Source organism: Camelus bactrianus, chromosome 12, assembly GCF_048773025.1.
Source record: "Camelus bactrianus isolate YW-2024 breed Bactrian camel chromosome 12, ASM4877302v1, whole genome shotgun sequence".
Lineage (NCBI taxonomy): Eukaryota > Metazoa > Chordata > Mammalia > Artiodactyla > Camelidae > Camelus > Camelus bactrianus.
In genome coordinates, this window is record NC_133550.1 from 55831044 (window position 1) to 55852456 (window position 21413).

The 21413-nt window shown below is 44.8% G+C and overlaps 1 protein-coding gene across 1 annotated transcript in view; it reads right to left on the reverse strand.

Annotated features, from left to right (window-relative positions):
• TPH2 (tryptophan hydroxylase 2) overlaps window positions 1-21413 on the reverse strand; it is a 96629-nt gene that overhangs the window by 67629 nt on the left and 7587 nt on the right. The window contains exon 5 of the mRNA XM_010958860.3: window positions 18321-18388. Coding sequence (XP_010957162.2) covers window positions 18321-18388 — 68 coding nt within the window. The remainder of the gene's footprint in view (window positions 1-18320; window positions 18389-21413) is intronic.

The window sequence follows — 21413 nt, forward strand, 5'->3', positions numbered from 1 at the left end:
TAGGAGCATTTAATGCACATCATGCTGAGAGGTGCACACATTAAGCCCTCGAAGTTTAGGAGAGAGGTCAGCGAACTTTTTCTCTAGAAGGCCAAAAAGTAAATATTTTAGGCTCATGCATCACATAGTCTCTATCAAAACAGCTCACTTCTGCCACTGGATCTTGAAAACGGCCATAGGCAATACGTAAATGCATGAGCGTAGCTACATTCTAATAAAATTTGGATTGCAAAAACAGGCCATGGGCCCACAGGCAGCAGAGAGCTGGCTCCTGGTTTAGGCTATTGAGAGGCGACCCTATACTGGGGTAATCAGGGAGAGCTTCCTGGAGGAGGCACAACTTAAGCTGAGCCTTGCTGGCCAGGTAGAATCTGCAGGTTTCCTGACAGAAAGAAAGGTGAGTTTAAAAATATACATGTATGATTGAAATATTATGCTGTACACCAGAAATTGACACAACATTGTAACCTGATTATACTTCAAACAAACAATTTTTTAAAAATGCTTTTAACAGCAACCAGCAACCATGAGCAGGGACCAGAGCCCCTGATAACATGTGGGGCCAGTAGAAAGTGCAAAACAAGGACATGTGCTTTTGCAAGCTATCGCTTAAGGAGCCAGAATCCCAACTTGGATTCTGATTAAGATATGTATTCTGAAAGTGAAATTGGGGTTTCAGAAAACTTCTCATGACATGCTCGGCAGTTACATGTAGCACTGCCCCACTGCCCTCCCCGGCCACTCACCACAAGTTCTGCCCCTGCAGTCAGCAAAGACACATGATACATACACAGAAAGCTGGTGCTCTGCCCTGCAGTCTACATAATCCATCCTTCACCTCAGCCAGCCCAGGAGCTGGTGCACAGGCAGCAGCTGCCCCTCGGGGCTGTGGCAGCTACAGAAGTGGGGGGCTTTCAGAAATGCCCCCCAGGGAGTAAAAGCGGGAAATAAGGCAGTAACAAGAGCAGGCTCACAAGCGGATCCCCACCCCCTAACCCTCTGCTTACTTCCATGTGCTCTTACCAGAACGCTTTCTGGTTAAGCTTCAGGTCCAAATGTGGTTCCTACTACCCCAAATTATTTGTAGTTTTTTTTTTAATTAATTGTAGTACATAAAGGATAAGGAAATAACATACACTGAAAAAATAAAACCCCAGAAATTAACATTTGTTTTCTCTAAGTACCAAGACTAGGGCTTATGATAAACCAAATTAGAACAAGATTAGCCTTGTTTAAATTTGACTGTTGATAACAAATAAAAAATTACAACCCTTTCAAATATTTGCTGAGTAGATCAAGACTGCTAAGACTTAGCATATGTGATGAATTTGGGAGAAAGCTGAAAATGGAAAGATTAAAAATAGAAAGGATGCAAGGAAATAAAAACATACACGGTCTGCCTCTGGTTCCAGAAAATTCAATGAAATCAAATTGAGTTGATGAAGCCAATAAAGCTAATAAGGGCTGAGCGCCGTCAGAAGGTAGAAAGCAATGAGGCTGAAACAATACATGAAATATTGAGAAGCCATTTGAAAAGAATCGTTAGGTCAGACTTTTCTGTTCAATATCAATCTGCAAATGTGCAGCATTTCAAAGGGGAGCCAAACGTAGCCAGCAGGGAGCAGCAGAAAAAAGACAAGCGTGCGTTCAGGTGGGAAAAAGATTTACACAAATCTTCCTCCACTTACAGTGGGCTTACCTCCCGATAAACCTACCGTCAGTTGAAAATGCCTTTAATACACCTAGCCTCCCGAACATCATGGCTTAGCCTAGCCTACCTTAAATGTGCTCGGCACACTCACAGTTGGTCAAAACTCATCTAAAACAAAGTCTATTCTGTAATAATGTTGAGTAGCTCATGTAATTTATGGACTGCTGAACTGAAAGTGAAAAACAGAACGGCTGTATGCCTATACAATGATCATAGGTCCATTGGTTGTCCCTGGCAATCGGGTGGCTGGCTGGGAGCTGCGGCTTCCTGCCCCTGCGCAGCGTCATGAGAGAAAATGAGACAGCCTATCACACTAGCTTGAAAAAAAAGATTAGAGTTCAAAGTGCGGTTTCTGCAGAATGCATTCCACTTTCACACCATCATGAAGTCGAATCATCGTTAAGCTGAGGACCATCCATAACTACCTGTTACTTAATAATGAATCTCCAGCATCACAAATGGTCATGTGTAGACTCATTTGTTCCCACTTGTCTGTCCTGCCTGAGCAGCCCACTAGCCTGCTCTGTGAGTTAACGTCCAGTGCAGTGCACTGGGGCTCCCTGAACACGTTAAGTCTGACTCCAATCACATCCAGAGATTTCTCACACTGCTCTGACCCCCATAACCTGGGTAACCATTTAAGGTAAAAATGCAGTTGAATTTTTAAAAGGCTAGTAAAGGCTAGTTTTATCCATTTAATTTCTATTAAAAATATCCCAAATACAGAAAAAATAAGACATTTCCCATTTTTCTATGTAGTTAATACAGGTATATAGTAATCACTCATCTCTGAGAACTTACTGTGTGCCAGAAACTTTTTTAAAGTTAAGTATTTTTATATAACTTAACCCATTTGATTCTCACAACAGCTCCAGGCGGTAGATCCCCATTTTACAGGCGAGAACATTAAGGCTCAAGGAAATTAAGCTATTTGCCTAAAATCATGGTGCCATGCTTGAAACCCAGTCAGTCTGGCTCAAGACTGGCTATAGTCTTAATGATTAATACACACCAATGAAGTAAAAAATTTCTTCCAGACACCAGCTTCATTTCACATACCAAATTAAAGGAAGGCTTGTAGGTGTGTGTACTTACACGTAGGAAATCTCATATACAATCATGGAATCATGATACTAGCATGTATTTGTAGACCACATAAAGTGCTTTTCATATTTGTTCTCTCATTTAACCTTCTCGGGAAGACTGGGAGGCAGTGCGTGGGGCACCAGCAGTGCAGGGGCACCCACTTATTTTTTTGAAATGTGGCATTTGGAAAAATTGGAAAAATTAAAACGGCAGTCACGGGAAAAGTTGAAAGGTGTTACCCTCCGCTGTACTTATAATGGGTTATGGGCTTTTTGTGAACGGTGTACGGAAGAATGCAGAGGGGTGTCCTGATCCTTTTAGGGCCCAGGACATACACCCGCATATCTTTACATGTCCATCTAAGGGTACATGTCATAACACGGATGTAGCAGGCATCACATCCCAGCATCCTAAAAGTCTGCTCTGGCTCACACCTGATGTCACGTGAGTACTCTGCACCCCAGAGAAAGCTCCCAGCAGTTGCTGCCAGCATCTCCCTGCAGGGCTTGCCAGGAGGCAGCAGAAATGGCTCTACCACCAACAGACTCATCTAGTACCACCCTTCCCACCCTACCCCCAAACCTCACCCACAGTCTAACCGGGAGTCAGATGTGCAGGTTTTGGGGGGAGGATGGTGTTTGAGGGGAAGGGAAGGTTCTTCCTCCTTCCCTAAGGGAGGAGAGCAGTTTGAGCCACAAGAATCATTGATAAGGACTGCAGGCACCTGTGAGAAGTAGGGTCTGGCATCGCCATTCCCATCTGGACACTTGCTGAGCGGCGGGACCATCTGCCTCCCTGGCGCTGCCACCGGAGTGGAGCAGTAGAGACGTGGTCCCTGGGAAAGCGTCCAGGAGCCCAGGAGTATGGCGTGCTATGGGGGACCAAGGGGACCCTTGACAGGTGTCCTCTGGAACTTGAGGTTCATGAGAACATGGAGCCTGATGCCCAGTGAAATCTAGAAATTTCCAAGGGACATGATATGGTGTGCCAGGTAGGAAGATGGAGAAGCCCCACCCTGTCCAGTTCTGGTTAGTTTTCAGGAGACAGAAGAACAGTCCAGGGGCTCCTATCGCCCCTGATGAGGAAGCACTAAAGGGCAGGTGCGTGAGGGCTGCCCATAGCCTGATGTGCCCCACCTGGAGGAAAGGATGATGCTGTGAGCACTGACAAGGCCGTGGAAAGGCAGGAAGCATTATCTGCAGGGGTGAAGGTGGAGGAAATGGTCCTTCCTGGAGAAAACTACACATAACAGTATGCAGAGAACATTCCAACAGAGACCACCCCATCAGAAAGGTGAGAGTGGCCTGAGGCCAGCCCACCCCAGACATTCTAACAGTCCTGTAAAAAGCCCTCAGCCTCCTGCCTGCTTCCCCTCAGCCCCCAACTCCAGAGAAGCGAGGTCCTACAAGAGAGAAGGAAAGGTTTCTCAGAACCAGAGCACTTGTGGGAGCGCATGCGTGATGCCCGCACACACACACACACACACACACACACTCACTCTCACACTCTCTCTCCAAAGAACTGAGGAGGAGGGAGAATACACTTTGAATCAAGTTTGAGATTAATCTTTTTTTTAAATGAGCAAGACTAAGTCTTAAATACCCCAATGAGACTATACGAATAATTGAAAATGACAGGAAATTAGATGTTGCTAAGGAACTCGCTTCCCCGCAGGAAAGTAGGATTCAACAGAATACAGTTGAGAGCAGGGAGTAGGGGAAATAAGACCATTTTATGTTGGTATAAACCCCAACAAGAGGAGACGCCTCGACAAACTAATTACAAGTGAATATTGTAATTAGGTCTCCAGGGAGTCCCCTCCACGTATGTGGAATTCGTTGGGATTCCAGAATTCTTAACAACCACCAAAATTGGCATTCACAGATTCCTAACTCACTGGAGAAAAACAGATGCAACTTTCAGTAGTTTCTCCTCATTGCAGATTCTGCCCTCTTGCCAAAGAAGGGCAAACAAAGAGTTTCTAAGCATGATAGGGAAACATCGCTCAGCAACGAACAGAACAGGGAAAGGACTAAAACGTTCACAGCCGGGATTTAGCTAGACCCTAGGAAAAGCTTCCTGGTGCAAAACGTCACTCAGAAATGACTAGGAACTCTCTTCGGAAATACTGAAGGCTGTTAGGTTAAATCCCACTCTTCCTAGAGGCAGGGCGATGATTCTGAAAAACCTGCCTATTCTCTGCAGAGAGGAGAGAGGAGAAAGTGCGTAGACAGAGCTAACTAGGGGCAGGTTCGGACAGAGTTATTCTACGTACGTTCTGAGCTTATTAGAGCAAGGCTCTTTTGGGGGGAAGAGGGGGAAGGTAATTAGGTTTATTTGTTTATATTTTTTAATGGAGGTACTGGGGATTGAACCCAGGACCTCATGCATGCTAAGCACACACTCTACCACTGAGCTATACCCTCCCCACCCAGAGCAACACTGTTTAACAAACACATTCTTACACTGAAATCCAGGGACGTGTACCCCGCTGAGGTTGAAATTATAGGAGTTCTCTCTATGGCCAGATGAATAAGCGTTTGTTTTATTTAACTATTTGATCTTCTCCTCCAGCAGGTCCAACAGCAAGCTCCTTTTCTTATAGATTTTTTTTAATTTGAGGAATTGGAAAGCATTTGATTATCCTGGTCCATGCTGGCTACCTCCTGGAGTCCTCGCTGCTAGAAATCCTCAGGTGAGACGCAGTTTCTCTGCCTGTGTTATCTTTACAGGAACTCCAGTGTTGGGAAGTAATTCCCCTGCTCAGTGGAGGAGGATGTGAGGACCTGCAATTGATGGGATTTACATCAGGATGGCAAGACTGGCTGAAACACAACCCAGACTGTGTTCTTTGAAAACAGCTGGATTTCCTCAGTGGCAAGGACTAAGCAGAGCAGAAGGGAAACGAAGAACTGGTTAACGGGACTGGTGAATCTGATAGAAACAGGAATTAAATCATTTTCCGTTTTATTTCATTACATGTTCCTCGGGGCAGGAAATACCTCACTTATTCAAGAGCTATTTTTCTCCCTGGAATAAACTCTCTGCCTCATCTTTTCTTTCCTTCCTTACCCTAGGCATTTTTCTCTTGATTGACATTTCCACCTAAGGGTATAGAAGGGAAATGAAAAGAGGTAGTATGTAAAAAATCCATCAACTTTGCAACTCATTAGCAATCAGCGGCTCTTCTATGGGTTTGGACAAAGACTTCGGAGAAAAATTACTCTGGAACACGATGGTAGGAGGTCTCTGTTCCTCCCCAAATTATGACACGTGTACTGCACTCCTCCATGGGCATACCCTGGATTCTACATCACTTCCAGGGAGCCATCTGTCTGCAATTTTTCCTCCCCTCATCCAAGAAAGCACAGAAGAATATGAAAAAGTGAGACTGACATTATTCTAACATTATTCTAAGAATAATCTTGATTTTTATCTAATGTAATTTTAAAACATTCATCATTCACAAAATTTACTATTAATTATCACCCAATGTTTATGATATGCCTGACACCTGAGATCACACATCAATGTGTAGAAATTTCTATCAGTACTGGCTGACTCCCACCCACAGCCAGTGACCTCGGACTATGCTGGTTGGTACCACCTCCATGAAGAGTATCACCTGCAGCCAAGTGTCCCCAGAGTAGAACTATATAGTTAATAAATGTTCCACTAGAAGTGGAGTCTTTGAATCTGGGGAAAATACTGCTACCAGCCAGGAAAAAAAAAAAAAACAGCCTTAGTAAAGTGGATGAATTCCATTAAAGTTTAACCCGAAAGCAAATGCCATTTTTATCTACTGATTTTTAAGAGTCCATGAGAAAAGTCTAAGGCGCTCGAATTTGATAGAACCACACTTTAGAATTCAGACCATAAAGGACACTCAATAACTTTGTGATAAAATACTATCGGTAATACACAGGAGAAAAAAGAAAAATATCCAAAAATATGACTCTGCTAAATCTATCTCCCCATCACAATGTACACACCTTGAAGACAGGGATTTTTGTTTGCTTTGTCCATTTTTATATCCCTGCCACCCAGAAGGAAGCCTGGAACATATAGGCGTTCAATAAATAATGTTTGTTGAGTAAGTAAATCTACCAATTGTACCAAAACAAGCTCCACATCTAAAGCTTGAGAAAAAGTAAAATCGTTTGTCAGAGAGTCTGGCAGATGGATATTTGTCTTAACCTCGTGTATTTTTATTGTTATGGAAAACAAAACTCCAAAGATTGGGAGATGTTAATAAGTTTTCTGGTAACTTCCAATTATCCCTAGGTACTGCTTACTATTCATGTAGGGTTTTTTTTTTTTTTCCTAATTTTCTCAGTTCACGTTTCCCAGGCACTGTCACCCATCACACTTGTAGACAAAATTCTCATCAGGAAAGAGAGCAACAGATACAAACCCAAAGGGACAGACAGACCAAACAGCTAAGCACAGAGATGTTTCCTTGACTGGACATCTTAATGAATGAAGCTTCAACGATCTTTTTGAAGCCCCAGGCACAATGATGAAATGCTATTTTTCAAAAAGGAAACTCAAAACTCAGCCCAATGACTTAACAACCAAGTCTTGAGTTGTATACCAAGATTTGAAACCATTCAAGTCATCTGACATTAAGTGGCTGAACGAGAGCTCGTTTGATGAGAAGACCGGGTGGCCTGGGACCACTGAACTGCACCAGAGAGAAAACTGCAAGGGCCCGAGCTCATTTTCAGCTAGTCCCCTAGGCCAGGCAGGTAAAGAGCATTCGTGATCACATATTTTATTTGCTTTTGCAAATGAGTTTCGCGCACATGAATTTTCGTAAATGAGTCTATGGGCCCTAAGGAACTTTCAGATACGGTAGCAAACATAAAAACGTTAGCTTGTTTCGCTCACATGGTTGATGCTGGTGCTGCCTTTATAAGAGACATAATGAAAATAAACCACTGCACCTAGGGAGCCTGAGGGAGAGGGAAGATTTAACTCCTGGAAATGATTTGTTTTTATTTGTCTTGTGCACCCCAGGATAGGGCTTCCCACCATTTCCCCACGTCGCAGAAAGCCCTCATTGCCTTCTAGAGGAGTGATTTCCTTCTGCCAAAACGACCATGAAATTAAGTATCAACAATAGCAACAGTGGGTCCGACCTCCACTGACACATGCCTGCTCGACACACACCAGGAAGGGGGACTCAGAGAACGCAATCCAGACAGGAGCTGAAAGTCAACGGCAGCCAGTGATCTCAGGCCACTGGGATGAAAAGACCGAGGCCAGGCTCTCCCTGAACTCCAGGTTCAATCCCATATATCTTACATCTTGATCAACAGGGACCAAACGTTGCTGAGTGCTGGGCCCCGACCTCTCTCAGCAGCAGGTGAGGGAATGCAGTTACCCTGCAGTTCATGGCTCTAATGATAGTGTCCATCCATCCATCCATCCATTTAACTGTGACCATAACAATAATAGAATAGCACACGAGATGGATTGTGTCACATAATGCTACCTTATGTGGTGATTGAGGACTCTGAGTACCCCCATTTTATGGTTGAGGAGACTGATGCTTATAGACATAGCAGTCTGTCCAAGATCAAATAGCCAGTAAGTGGCATCGCAGGTGCTCAGATTCAGAAAGGCCAGCTCCGGAGACCCCACTCTTAATCAGCACACCTCAGTACAAGGCACTGAGTCCCCAACATGTATCTTGCATTGAGTTTGGTCTCCGTTTCCTCATCGAAACTGAGGGAAGACAGACAACCGCCCAACACAGAGGATCAAACAAAATGTCAGCTGCCAGTGACAGGGGGCCAAAGCCTGGCACCCAACACCTCCTCAACGTACCTGGTTCCCTTCCTCCAGGGGGACAGAAATGAATACAATTTCATCACTTCCCTGCAGGGTCGGGAATGGGTCTGGAGATGAAAAACTGCCCTCTTTCGTAAATCCATTCACCTCTCCGACAGTACTTGTGGAAGTAATTTTAATCCTTCATGTTCGTGGAGAGTGACAATACTCATACCTCATTCCCCGTGGAAGAGTTAGACTGCGGTGCAACTTCTGTCCTCGGCAGTGAGGGCTCCCGGCCAGCCTGTGCTAGTGTCTCCCACCGCTGTGGGAACCGTGCTATTATCACACACCATCTTACTGAGGCGTTGGTGCACATCTAAAAAAACCCACCAAGCCCTGAAAATGAAACAGAGAAACCCTTGCTAAATCAGTTTTCCTTTTCTGTCTGTCTTTGAGAACTTCAGGCTCCCTTCCTCTGAGCCATTGAGTTGAACTTCAGGTAGAGAGAAACATTCGGCATGAAGATGATTTGCCCATAAGGGTTGATGTCTTTTAAATGCTTACAGGAACTGTGCATTTCAAATATACTGAGAATTCTGCACAGAGCAGAATCGCTCTTCAAAAACCCATGTCCTTCACTTCTGTTGCTCTTGTTTTCAGCTTGTGGATGAGACCACCTGTGTCAAATGGAAGCAGCTATGCAGGTTTAAAAAGAAAAGAAAAGAAAAAGAAAAAAGAGTGTGGCCTTTGGGGGAAAGAAAAGTATTTAAATTCTACAAGAGAAGGTCTCTTGAAATCCCTAATGTGACCTTCCCCAGAAACTGTTCAAGTCATCTGGGAAATGATCCCAGTACGACAAATATTTGGTTTTGTTCTACTTTTCAATTTACCGCTCCATTTCAAAGAAATTAAAGTATCAACAACTGGTGTTTACGCAGGAATCACAAAGTACCCAAACAGCCACATATATCTCAGTTTCATTCAAAACCTGGGAAAGCAAATCAATGGCAGATAATGGAATGGGATAAAATTAGCTCAGGCGGGGAGAAAACATATTTGCCTTCTCAGGTGCCTCTTCTCCAAAAGGCAGAGAAGGGGGAAAAAAATTAAAGCTTGGTCCCACCTCACAACAGAGCCCACAATTCATTAAGGTGACCATCTGCCAATGAAACTGATGAGGAAAATGTTACTAAGGATTAAAACTTGCAAACCCCTCCCCCAGTTAAGTTTTCTTCTCCCCTGTTAAGAAAGCATAATTTTTCCCTCTCATTCTTCCTCCCCCTTCTACTTGTGGTATTTCCAGTTAAGATTCTCCTATCTAAAAACAGGTAATGTGGCACTTGTGACTCCTGTTAGTAATGTATTCCTTTAAGCTGCATTCTGAAACTAAGTGGCATCCATAAATCATGCCTCTTCTCGCATGAAATGAGAAATGCTACGGTCAAGTGAAATTTCTGGAAGGGTGGAGAGGTGGAGCCACCCGTTATTTTTCTGCAAGTTGCAGTCATTGCGAATCCCTCCTAGGAAAAACTCAGCACCAGTAATCCTCCAGCCCAGACATAAGCCAAATCGTCACAGCTACCTGTGAGCAGGGAAACCCCAGTAGGCGCAGGATGGGGCATCCGGAGGAAAGAGGCAGGGCAGCAAACAGCGCCACCCTGTATCTATCTGGAGCCTTTGTCTCTGATCATCCACCTCCCTTCTGTTCTTTGCAAGCCTGTGGCTGACTCCTGCTGAGTCATCTAGTGAAAGGGAAAAAGCGAGGAGACCTCCTGAGAAGTGAGATGCTGGCTTCCAAGCCTAATATGGTTATCACAAGCAAATCCATTCCATAATTGTGGATCTATTTGGCATCTTAGAAGGCAAGGCATATTGTTGAATCTCAGCCGCAGAGGGTTTCATTTTGACAACACGTGGTACTTGGGGCTGTGGATGGGAGGAAGGAAGGTGGCTCAAAAATGCCCTTCTCTGCTTTGATGGGGAGAGGAACCTAGAATCATCACCACCCCATGCTGAATGAGAGAACTCTCTCTCTCTCTCTCTCTCTCTCTCTCTCTCTCTCTCTCTCTCTCTCTCTCTCCCTCTGATGGCGCTGAGTAGAAATATTCACAAATTCACTCAAATTGAATGAGCCTGCTGGGCTGGGTGATTGCACTTTTCAAATCTGCTAGTCCCCATTTGGGGCTATTTTGTTTTAGAGTCTCTGTTTAGCTGTGTACTTACACTCTCGGAGCAAATGAATCACAAAGGGTGCAATTTTGTAAATCAAAAAATCAAGAAGTAAATAGGCTAGCAGCTAGAAAAAAGCAGAGAGAGACAAATCCCTGGTAATTGTTTTTCAGGCCTCAGCTCAGCTGTGTTTATTTCCAGCTGTTATATATCCCACAAGGGTCGGGCTTTGGGTGGGAGAAAAGCACAGGCCTGAGAGAGCAGAGCAGAATCCACCATGTGGGGCAGGGACAGACAGATGTCCCGAGCGCCCTGGGAGAGACAGCAGTCTTGAAGTCAGACAGGGCTGGTTTGAGGCTTGGCTCCATAAAGTCTTAAATGTATTAAGTACGTGCAAGAACTATGTGCATTTCAGATATGCTGAGAATTCTGTAAAGAGAAGAACGACTTTTTAAAATGCCAAGTCCCTTTGTTCTTGTCACTGTTACTTTCAACTTGTGTGTGAGCCGCCTATGTCAGTGTAGGGCTACAGCCACTTCCAGACCAAAAAAAAAAACGGAGAAGAAGAAACAGAAGAGAAAGATGTGGCTTCCTGAGCAAAGAAAGACATGCAGATTCTCTAAGAGAGCCACATTTGACAGTGACCTTCCTCAGAAACTATGCAGTCATCTGGGAAGTAAACCTAGACTTCAGAGATTTGCTTTAACTCTACTCTTTAATTTACTGCCCAACTTCAGAGAAATTAGAGCATCAATAACTGGTATTTATTCAGTGAGAGTCTGTTGTGTCACCTTTAGTATGTTTCTTAATGTCTCTGAACCTCAGCTTCCTCATCTTCAAAATGAGTACAATGACTAATCTATTGTGAATCATTAGACTCACATGAAAGAACATAAGCGATATGTTTAACATGGTGTCCAGCTCATGGCAGGAATTTAACAAAAAGAAGCTAAAACTGCCTGATCATGACAGCCGAGAGGTCCAGCTTCCGTGAACATTTCTACCACCATCAGCCATTCAGGGATGAGTCCAGCAGAGCCCAGCCCCAACCTGCCCTCTCTAACCTTACTGGAGACTCACTGGCCTGGGAAGGCATTGGAGAAGGTCAGTTTTTCAGATTGAAGTTCAAGCTGTGTGCATGAGTTACATGAAACTGTAATCTACACACACATATACGTTTTTGAAAAGCTCCTTTATCCCAGTCCATTGTGGAACCTGGAATTCTTTAATTCATTCACTCCTTAAGGTCCTATGTTCCTTGTAAGTGAGCTTAACAGATGATTACCTGGAATCAAGGAACCGTCAGGTACTTAACACAGGATAATAATAATTGTATCTAGCAGAGATTCAACACCAGTTAGTACCAACTGGTATCTGTAATGACTGATAATCCTCTGAACCATATGCGGCAGACATGGTGCCCATTTTAAGACGAGGGCGCTGAGACCCAGAGAGGCTGGGTCAGCGCTCAAGGCCACAGAGCTTGTAAGTGATGGAGCAGGAATTCAAGCCCAGTTCTGTCTCGCTCCAAAGCCTATACATCTGCCACCTGTTCTGCTAACTCTGCTTTCACAAAAATTAGTTTGGCAGATAATGCAGGAACCCACTGTGGGAAAGCAGTTAGGGAGGGTCTTAAAGAAATAAAATTGAGTACAAGTTAGATGCATGTAGTAGCCAGCCTCCAAGACAGTTCTGAATGAACCCCGCCTCCTGGTATTCAGGGCTATGTGTAGTCCCCTCCCACAGTGTGTCAGAGTTGCGCTATGAAACCAATAGAACATATCAGGAGTGATGGAAGGTCCCTTCAGAAGCTAGGTTATAAAAAGCACAGAGGCTCAGGTTGCAAGAAGCTGTGGCCTCCTGCCAACTGCCATGTGGGTGACTATACTGGAAGCAGATCCTCCAGCCACAGTCAAGCCTTCAGATGACTGCTGCTTTGGTCAACGCTTTGACTCCAGCTTCATGAGAGACCCTGATCCAGAATCACCCAGCTAAGCTGCTCCTTCATTCCTGCCCCTCAGAAATGTTGTGAGAAAATAATTGTTGTTTTAAGCTGCCCAGTTTGGGGGTCATTTGTTACACAGAAATGAATAACTAATGCAGTGTAAAAATCAGGTGGAAGTCAGGGCTTAAAGAAAGTCTTAGCTGAGGGGAATAAAGATACCCCAAAAGGTAATAGAAAGATTTGGTGCATGAGGGTAGACAAAAAGGAAAGATCAGTTCAAGTAAGAAAAATACTGTAACAATATTAGCAAATACTTATATAGCAGTTCCTCTGTAGTTCCAAAGTGCTGTTCATACACTAGTTCGTTTAATCCTTACAGCAATCCCATAAGCAGTAGGAGAGTTACCCCATTTTACAGATAAGGAAACTGAGGCACAGAAGACAAATATTTCACAGAGGTCTCTCAGCTGGGAAGTAGGAAAGCTGGAATTCACCTCGGGCAGTGCAGCTCTAATTTCTGCCCTCTTAACCACTGCACACACTGCCTCTCAGATCAAAAAAGAAACTAGAGAAAGCAACCCTCCAAGTGGGTCGGGAGTCTGAGGAACCTCAGGCTTTTGGTCTAGATTCTTTCATTATTGTTTTGATTAAGCTAATAATACAGTACATTGTGTAGCAACGATCCATTGATTTTGCTTAATCCCTAAAGCACTTCCAGCAGACAAGAGGAAGAGATACTATTATCTCCATTTTACAGAGGAGAAAACTGAGGCTAAGAGATGTTAAGGAATCACCTGGACCCCTGAATTTGAAATCAAATAAGTTCTCTTGGCAAATTAGGGGATTTTTCAACTTTAAGCAAATTCTGGCGTGTTGAAACTCCCTTATTTACCTTACCTATGGATATTTGCATTTCCCTGTTACATGGACTAAAAAAAATAAATCAATCAAAGAGGAAGCAGCCCCATGAGAAGACCATGAAATTCATGTACCACTTGAATTTCAACCAGGAGAAAGTACAGTCATAACACACCATCACGGTAATATTCAGAATCAATTTAGGCAAACAAGAGCGGCATAATTAAAGTCAGGGCTCGGGGCCTCTTTCCAAGAGAGCAAGATGGATCGAAATAACTACCGCTACCCCCACCAAAAACATAATTAAATTAAATATGCATGCCTACTACTGAGGAATAATCACTGTAATAGCCCCCAAAGAAAAACGTGTTTCTTTCTAGTGGATTGGAAAAAAATGTATTACTGATTCTTCTTCCCCAACCATACAGCAATTGTTTAACCCACAGACACACAGCAAAGCTAATGCCAGGGTTAAAATATGATGGAAAACTGGATTGTTTCAGCCAGACCTAACCGCCACGCTATCACAGTCCTGATTGTCTCTTCCTCCACACGCCATCTGCCCCCCACACACCTCCTTTTCCTCCTAACTGCACGTCTACACACACTGCCCATCATCTAATCACGGGGTGCTGCTTCTTCTGTTTATACTAGGATTTCTTTTATTTGGGTGGCGGAAGACGGGGATGTGATCCGCATGCTGTCTCAAGGATGATTTTGGAAGCAGCGCCCTCCTCGTTCACTGCCTTCCTTCTCGGGTCATCCATGGAGAATGATGTTTGCACTGATGAATGTTTCTCTACTGTTACTGGTGAGGCAATTAGGCCTCCCCAGTGCTCAGGCAGGTCTGCGGGTGGAGGGCCTCTGGGTAATCAATCCTGTTTCTCAGCAGAGCTGTCAATCAGCATCTCCCCTGAGTGGCACCTACCAAGGGTCTCAGCATGTGACATGGCCCCACTCCCTCTCCTCTTCCCGTTTCATGGTAACACGGACTTTGAGCCTGCTGTTTTTCATCGTCAAGTAGAATTTTTTTTATTTTTCTCTGCTTGGGTTGATTTTTTCCCCCTGCTTTATCCCTTCAAGACTACCACAGAAAAATACAGTATTCAACACAAATTCCTTAAAGTGTTTCGATATCCATTATTCTGGATTTCACATCTTCTTCTTCCCCTTACCTATCGACACCTCAGTCTCCATCCTGCCCATCGCTACACCACCACCAAAATATCTGCACTCCGTCTTCATCGACATTTCTGACCATATATTTGACTTCTTAGTGCTCATAAAGCCTGAATGAATTATCAACAGGGAATGAAAGTCTTCTCCCGGTATCCAAGTGGTCTCTAATTTTATTATTAACAAACTATATTTGAAGAGACCTCACATGCCGGATTTTTCAGGACCACCCCAATTTCAAATAATCTGCTCCACAGACCAGTGGTTCCAAGCTTTGGTTTGGAAAATCAGATTGAATCACGAGTTTGTTTTAAGCAATTATTGTATTGACATTTTTTTCCTTTGCTCAGTCGGAAAGCCATCAGCTCTAGAAAAACACCTATGTCAATTAGCAATTGCATCTTTATTTTCTGTGAAACCCAAAGGAAATCTTCCTTACGGCATGGCGAACTGGAGACCATGGCCCAGGCCGACCTGGGATTTGGGAGCACCTGTGCCCCATCCCACCAGCACTGTTGCACGAGCTTGCATACACACACACATACACACTGGCTAAGTCTTATGTATACTCATATTTACACTCAGAGAAGCCACAGCAGTGACGGTGCGAGGGGCACTAAGGAGCAATCCTTTTCTCCCTACTAGGTTCTGCTAGTCCTAGATTTGTGTCTTCCAGGGTTAACCACTCCTGGCAGGCACTTGGCTCACATTGTCCACTTACAAGAAGCACCCAAGGCCAACTGGCGATCTATCATCAGTATATTGGAGGCTTCCCCACACACCCAAATGGGTCTAGGATTGCTTCCTACGAGATCTCTCCATAAAGAGGGAGGTTGGGCAGCACAAAAAGTGTCAGTTCATGAGCAGCCTTTAAATGAGAAACTAGGGACCCTAGGGAGCTACAGTATTTGCTAAGATGGCACATTAACAGTGGAATTAACCTAGCTAAAGAATGAAACAGTGGATCACCTGAGAACTGAAGCCAGCCTGAGGAAAGGGAGGAGGAGGATGTAATAACCATAACTGACATTGATGATCACAAATCCTGGACCATCTCCGTGCTCAGCACAGCACCTGCATCCTCTTTCACAATCCTGACTACATCCCAGAGGTGGGTCCCGTTGTTAGACCCACTTCCAGATAAAGAACCCGAGAGGCACAGTGAGGTTTGATAGAGTGGCTAGAAAGAGTGAAGCCAGGACTCGAACCCCACATCGTCTGACTCCAAAGCCCCAGGTTTTAATCACTTTGTTATTCTATGTCATCAGCGTCGTCCAGGGCAGAGGGATACAATGCCCTGGATTTCAAACTCTTAGTTAAACACCCTGTCCTCTGACTCTGTATCCATCAGATAACATAATACAGCCTCTCTGGTATCACGACAACTGGGAGTGTCGTAGGAGTCCTGGGACAGGAGTTTCTCCCTGTGTAATGATGACTCGGCAGTTTCCTGCCTCCCTCAGCCTCTTGGGCATTCAGTTACAAAAAGTCAGGCCCCTGCAAACGCGGACCAGATCCTGGACTGCTCCAGCTGCGTGCAGCCCTCCTGTGTGTAAAACCTCCACTGTGTCCAGCCTCCAGTGTTCCCTAGACACCACACCTCCATTTCACTCTTGAGCTAAGAGAAAATGGCAAATGCAAACTCTTGTTACCACTTTGAGAGCCTCCCCACTGTCATTTTAACTCCATGTTCTTTTCCTCTCTTCTCCATATAAATAGGTTTTCTTTAAAAGCGTAAGACTCATCCTTATCAATGCTCCTTGAAACTGGTCCACTCATATATATACACCAGTTCTACCAGTGTCACCACACTGTCAGCCTGTCTGTCCAGTTTCTGGGCTCAAGAATGAAGAAATAATATTTGAGGTAATCCCTTGATCACTGTACTAACACAATCCTTTATACATATATATACACACAAACATGTGTTGTCCCTTTGTATATAATACAGTACATACAGCATGTATGTATTAAATACATTTCTCTCTCTCTGTTTTAGCTCAAGAAAAAGGCTCTGCCAAGCTCTGAGCTTTTACCATGTCCGGGACAGGTCATGCCCCAAAGGCCCATCCTGCCCACACGCCTTGTAAGGACCCATCTAAGCCGACATGACCTGATTCCACAGGGAGCGACCGCAAACCAGAGGGAGCCAGTCTTCAGGCTCATAACCACTTCTCAGGGCCTGATGTGAAAAAGGGAATTTGGCCCATCAGTCCTCGCTTGGCATTTAATTAGGAAACACTGGGTGACGGGGCTAGTGATCTGTCATGCTGAGGGTCCAAAAGGAGTGTGAGGTTTGGCCCGAGCCCAGATAAGCCGTGAGCACTGATGATGTGAGGGGGTGGGGGGGGTCTAAAGAGGGTCGAGAGGCTGCTTGGAACAGAGGAGGAGGGACTGGAATAGACACACATGGAAAAGCGAATGCCAAAGAGTCCTGGTTGTCCTGATTACAAACATGGTGGAGAAAGGATGAAGGATGCCTGGGGCCTGGGAGGAGGAAGGGAAGGGAAGAATGCCAAAGCATCAAGGGAAGTTAGAAACGAGCAAAGGACTGTCAATCAGAGGTGCGATGGGGAAACCTCTCACTTTGCTTTAAGCACCTGTGCGTCAGAGTCCTTAAAAACAAAAAGAAAGAGAGAGAGGGAGGGAAGGAGGGAGGGAGGAAGGAAGGAAGGAAGGAAGGAAGGAAGGAAGGAAGGAAGGAAGGAAGGAAGGAAGGAAGGAAGAAAAACACACGGGTACCCTCTATAACACACATAATGTCCTAAATTCTCACCAAGAAACTTGCCCCACGGGACAGTCAACCTTCTCACCAGTCTCAACTAGGGTAAGAAAGCCTCTTTCCTACCAGGTGCAGATTTGCATTTTGCTCTGATGACAAGATTCATGTAGCTGATCACATACCAAAGGACAGATAGCGACAGCCCTGCGACGGTCTGTAAGTTTCACTAGCGTGAGCAGAATTAACCGAGGCCTCGCGTCCATGCCATCTTCCTAGACACGGCCTGCGGTCTCCGCACTGCGTGGCTGCCGGTGACAATACACTCAGCACGGTCCTCGGCCCAGTCCTGAGGTCTCCAGTCTCATCCCCACCCTGACCCCGGACTGGGGATGAAACTCTACCATAAACCCTCCAGTGTACAGGGAACTCCCCTTTCCCTGTGAAGCAAAAGCATTTCTGTTTTATTTCGGCTGCCCTTTCGCCATTCTTGCTGAATCCTCAACTTTCACTGGCGAAGCTGGACGTGGAAGGGGTTACTAAAAAGTCGAGTCGAAAGTCAAATTAAAACATTTTCTGGGCCCCACAGAGTGAACAAAAAAAAATGGCTCCTTGCCTTAACTGAGCCACGAGTGCGCCGGTGAAAATGGAGCGCTGGGCATGTGGCCCGCGGCTCTCATTATCTTACAATTATTCCCTGGATGTCAAACATCTGTGTTGGCATTTAAAGCCTGCAGAGTTGGTGAGTGTTTAAAATGGTTCATGCCTGCTTTCTGCAAAAGTCAAAGTGAAGAGAAGACAGGTCTGTTTAACACAGCGTGGGTTTTTTCCTAACTCACCAGCAACAAGTCACAAGAAAGATTTACACAGGTACTTACTATTTATAACCCATGGCGACATCAACAAAATACTTTCTTCTCTGTCGATACACATTGTCTTTAAATCCCTTAAAGAGAAAGGAGATTAAGTTATTCAGCAGAGTGCCAGAAAATTAGCTGCAGAAAGCCTAAAAGAAAATCGCTGTGAGGAAATATTCAATACCTCATAATGGCCTGTAATGAGAAAGAATATGAAAAGGAATATATACACAAATCACTATGCTGTACACCCCGAATTAGCACAACATTGTAATACTTCAATAAAAAAGTAATAAAAATATTAAGTATTCCAATCCAAAAAAAAAAAAAATCGCTGTGAGAAAAAAAGAAAGAAAACCACTATGATGTTTAGTGAGTGTCCAAGTCAAATGTAAATTTTATCGTTGGATGGCCGTCTTCGTGACAAAGGCAGACGCGAATTGTGCTTACCGTGAAACCTCATTAAATTCAGGCTGCCCTCTTTTGGGATGTGTGGGAATTCAGACTCAGGTTTATCCTTCCACAAAGTAGGCAGACTGGCTTAGTTAAGCCAGTTGTTACTGTGAATAATATTCTTTGGTTTTCCAGTATCATTTACGTGTAATTGATCTTACTTACAAATTAATCTTATTTGTTCATTAAAACAGGTCCCTTTAACATGGCTATTCAGTGAGTTAAGCTAACTTTAATTGCTTTGTGTAACTGACCAATAAATGTACATGTATTAAAATCCTATCTTTCAGAATAATCATCAAATCCCCAAATGGGATGAATTAGAGAGGTTTTGCTGTGTGTTATGAGTATAGCCACACAACACAAATCGATTACAAGAGACTTGTGCACAGGATAGCAGGTTAGCTCCCTCCCTGGCTGGGTTCTATGATTCTGACCAGTCTTTAGCCAGCCTCAAGGTTTTACCCGTCACCATGCACTTGGGAATTTAAACATACTGTCTGTCACTCTTCAGTCTAGTGGAATCCTTCTGAAAGGCCTCCTGGTTTACCCAAGAACCTCTCCTCTTGTCAACAGGTTTTCCATTTTCCTTTCCTTCAGGTACTTTCAGACAATCAATGCTTTCCAGGCTTATTTCTTGCAACTGCTGCAAACCCAGCAGGAATTGTTGCCATTTAACTTCTTACGGCTGCAAACCCCTGCAACCCCAGAGGGAAAGCAGGGAGCTGTGGCTGGTCTGAGGAGGGGGGCCAGGCCAGGGGCCAGGCTGCTGGGATGAGAGGGCCCTGAGAGGAGGGCTGGGACAGCCCCACAGAGATCTGCACGGCCTCTGCTCACTCAGTGTCAACTCAGACACTTATGCAAGGGGGCCTGTTCAAGAGGAAACCCGAACTCGGAGAAAATCCTTTCTGTTCCCTCTTCTGGCTGAAGGAGGACTGGCCTTGAGATCCTTCACAGGACTGTGTACCGAACAGACATGAAGAACTTCCGTTGCCAACAGCCTTTCTCTCGGGGATGCCAAGAGGGTCATGAGCAGAGGGAGGGAGGGAGTGCCCTGCGGAAGTGAAGCACCCCCACCCCAAAGCTAGTGCTTTCTTTCTTCCGTTAGGAGTTGGGAGATTTTAAACTGGAGCTCCTAGGCAGGCTTGCGAAGCCTTCAAATGTGTGTATACAAAATTTTGTGACCATAGTTACCACATTCATAAATGGGTCTGTGACCTAAGAAAAGGTCTTATGCTATAAAGGATAGACACGGTCACACTGGAAAGTATGGGTTTCAACACTCACTAGTCACCGCAAGAGACCTGGGATGGGAAGACGGAAGGGTTCAAGCATCCTTACCACTCAGAAAGCGAGCAGGCTGTGAATAAAGGGGAAGAGCTCTGTGAAGAACACAGCCTGTGTTCCCTGGTTCCTGCCAAACCAGGCACCGTGGAAGCAGCATCGTAATCTGCTGGGCTTCCTGAAGCATCTCCACCCACTTCTCAGCAAACACCTGCATCTTTTCTAGGCACCCTCGAGAATGATTTACTCATCACGCCTCATCAGCTGAGTGTGGCGGTGATCATGCAAGTGTTATGGGCGATCCAGAGCTTCCTGGATGGGACCTCAGACCGATGAAACAAAACAGGGATGCTAGTAGCTACACCAGCCATCACAGAGACACAGCATGCCTTGGCCATCTGCTCTAAACTGAAGCCAGGGATAAGGTTACTGGATAAAATACAGGACACCGGTGCAATACGTGGTGCATAACTTACACTAAAAAAAAAAAAAAAAAAAAAAAAACTGCTTATTATATAAAATGCAAATTTAATTCGGCATCCTATATTTTTATTTGGTAAATTGGCAACCCTAGCGCTCAGAAAGTATTGGCTGTGCACCACCCTTCCTCTCTCAGTTTATATCAAGGGTTGCAGAGACCCGGTCCACAGCGGAAGGTGCTCAGCTGTGTGTACGTTGGCACACATAGCCGTCCCAAAGAGGTCAACCCCACTGGAATACTGGGGTCATCCAGGGGGCTCTGACTCCTACTCCAAACCTGGACACGTTCCCAGAAGTTCTGATTCAAGCATTCTGAGCTGAGACCCTGGCAGTCAAATATTTTTTAATTCCCCACAGATTACTTGAATGGAAAGCTATTGCCGTGAATCAGGGGGCTAAGACGTCCGTTCTCAAACTTTAGAGCTCATTGGGGGCTCCTGCAAATCCTTTTAAATGAAGATTCCAGGGTCCCTCCCTGGAAGTTCTGATTCAGTAGGCTTCAGGGGAGCCTCAAGGTACTGCATTTTTAACCAGCACTTATGGGGGGAACTTGAATCACACTTTGAAAGATTCTCTCTGTCTAGACTCTGGCTGCTCAAAGTGTGCTCCCCAGACCTCTAGGGTAGGCCTCAGCTGGGAGCTTGCTAACCTCAGCCCCACCTCCCTGCATGTTGAAAAGATCCTCCAGGTGATTCGTTTGTCCATTAAAGTTTAAGATGGACTGGCCTACATATTTAACCCTTTCTAGGGAGCCCAGCAACCCGACCCACATTCCAAGCCCCTTCTGAGCCTTCCTAGCACTAGAATGTCATCCTAACACAACAATCCCTGCCTCAGGGGATCTTCTATCTTCATCAAACAATAACTTACAAAAAAAAACCAAAACACCCAGCTTAC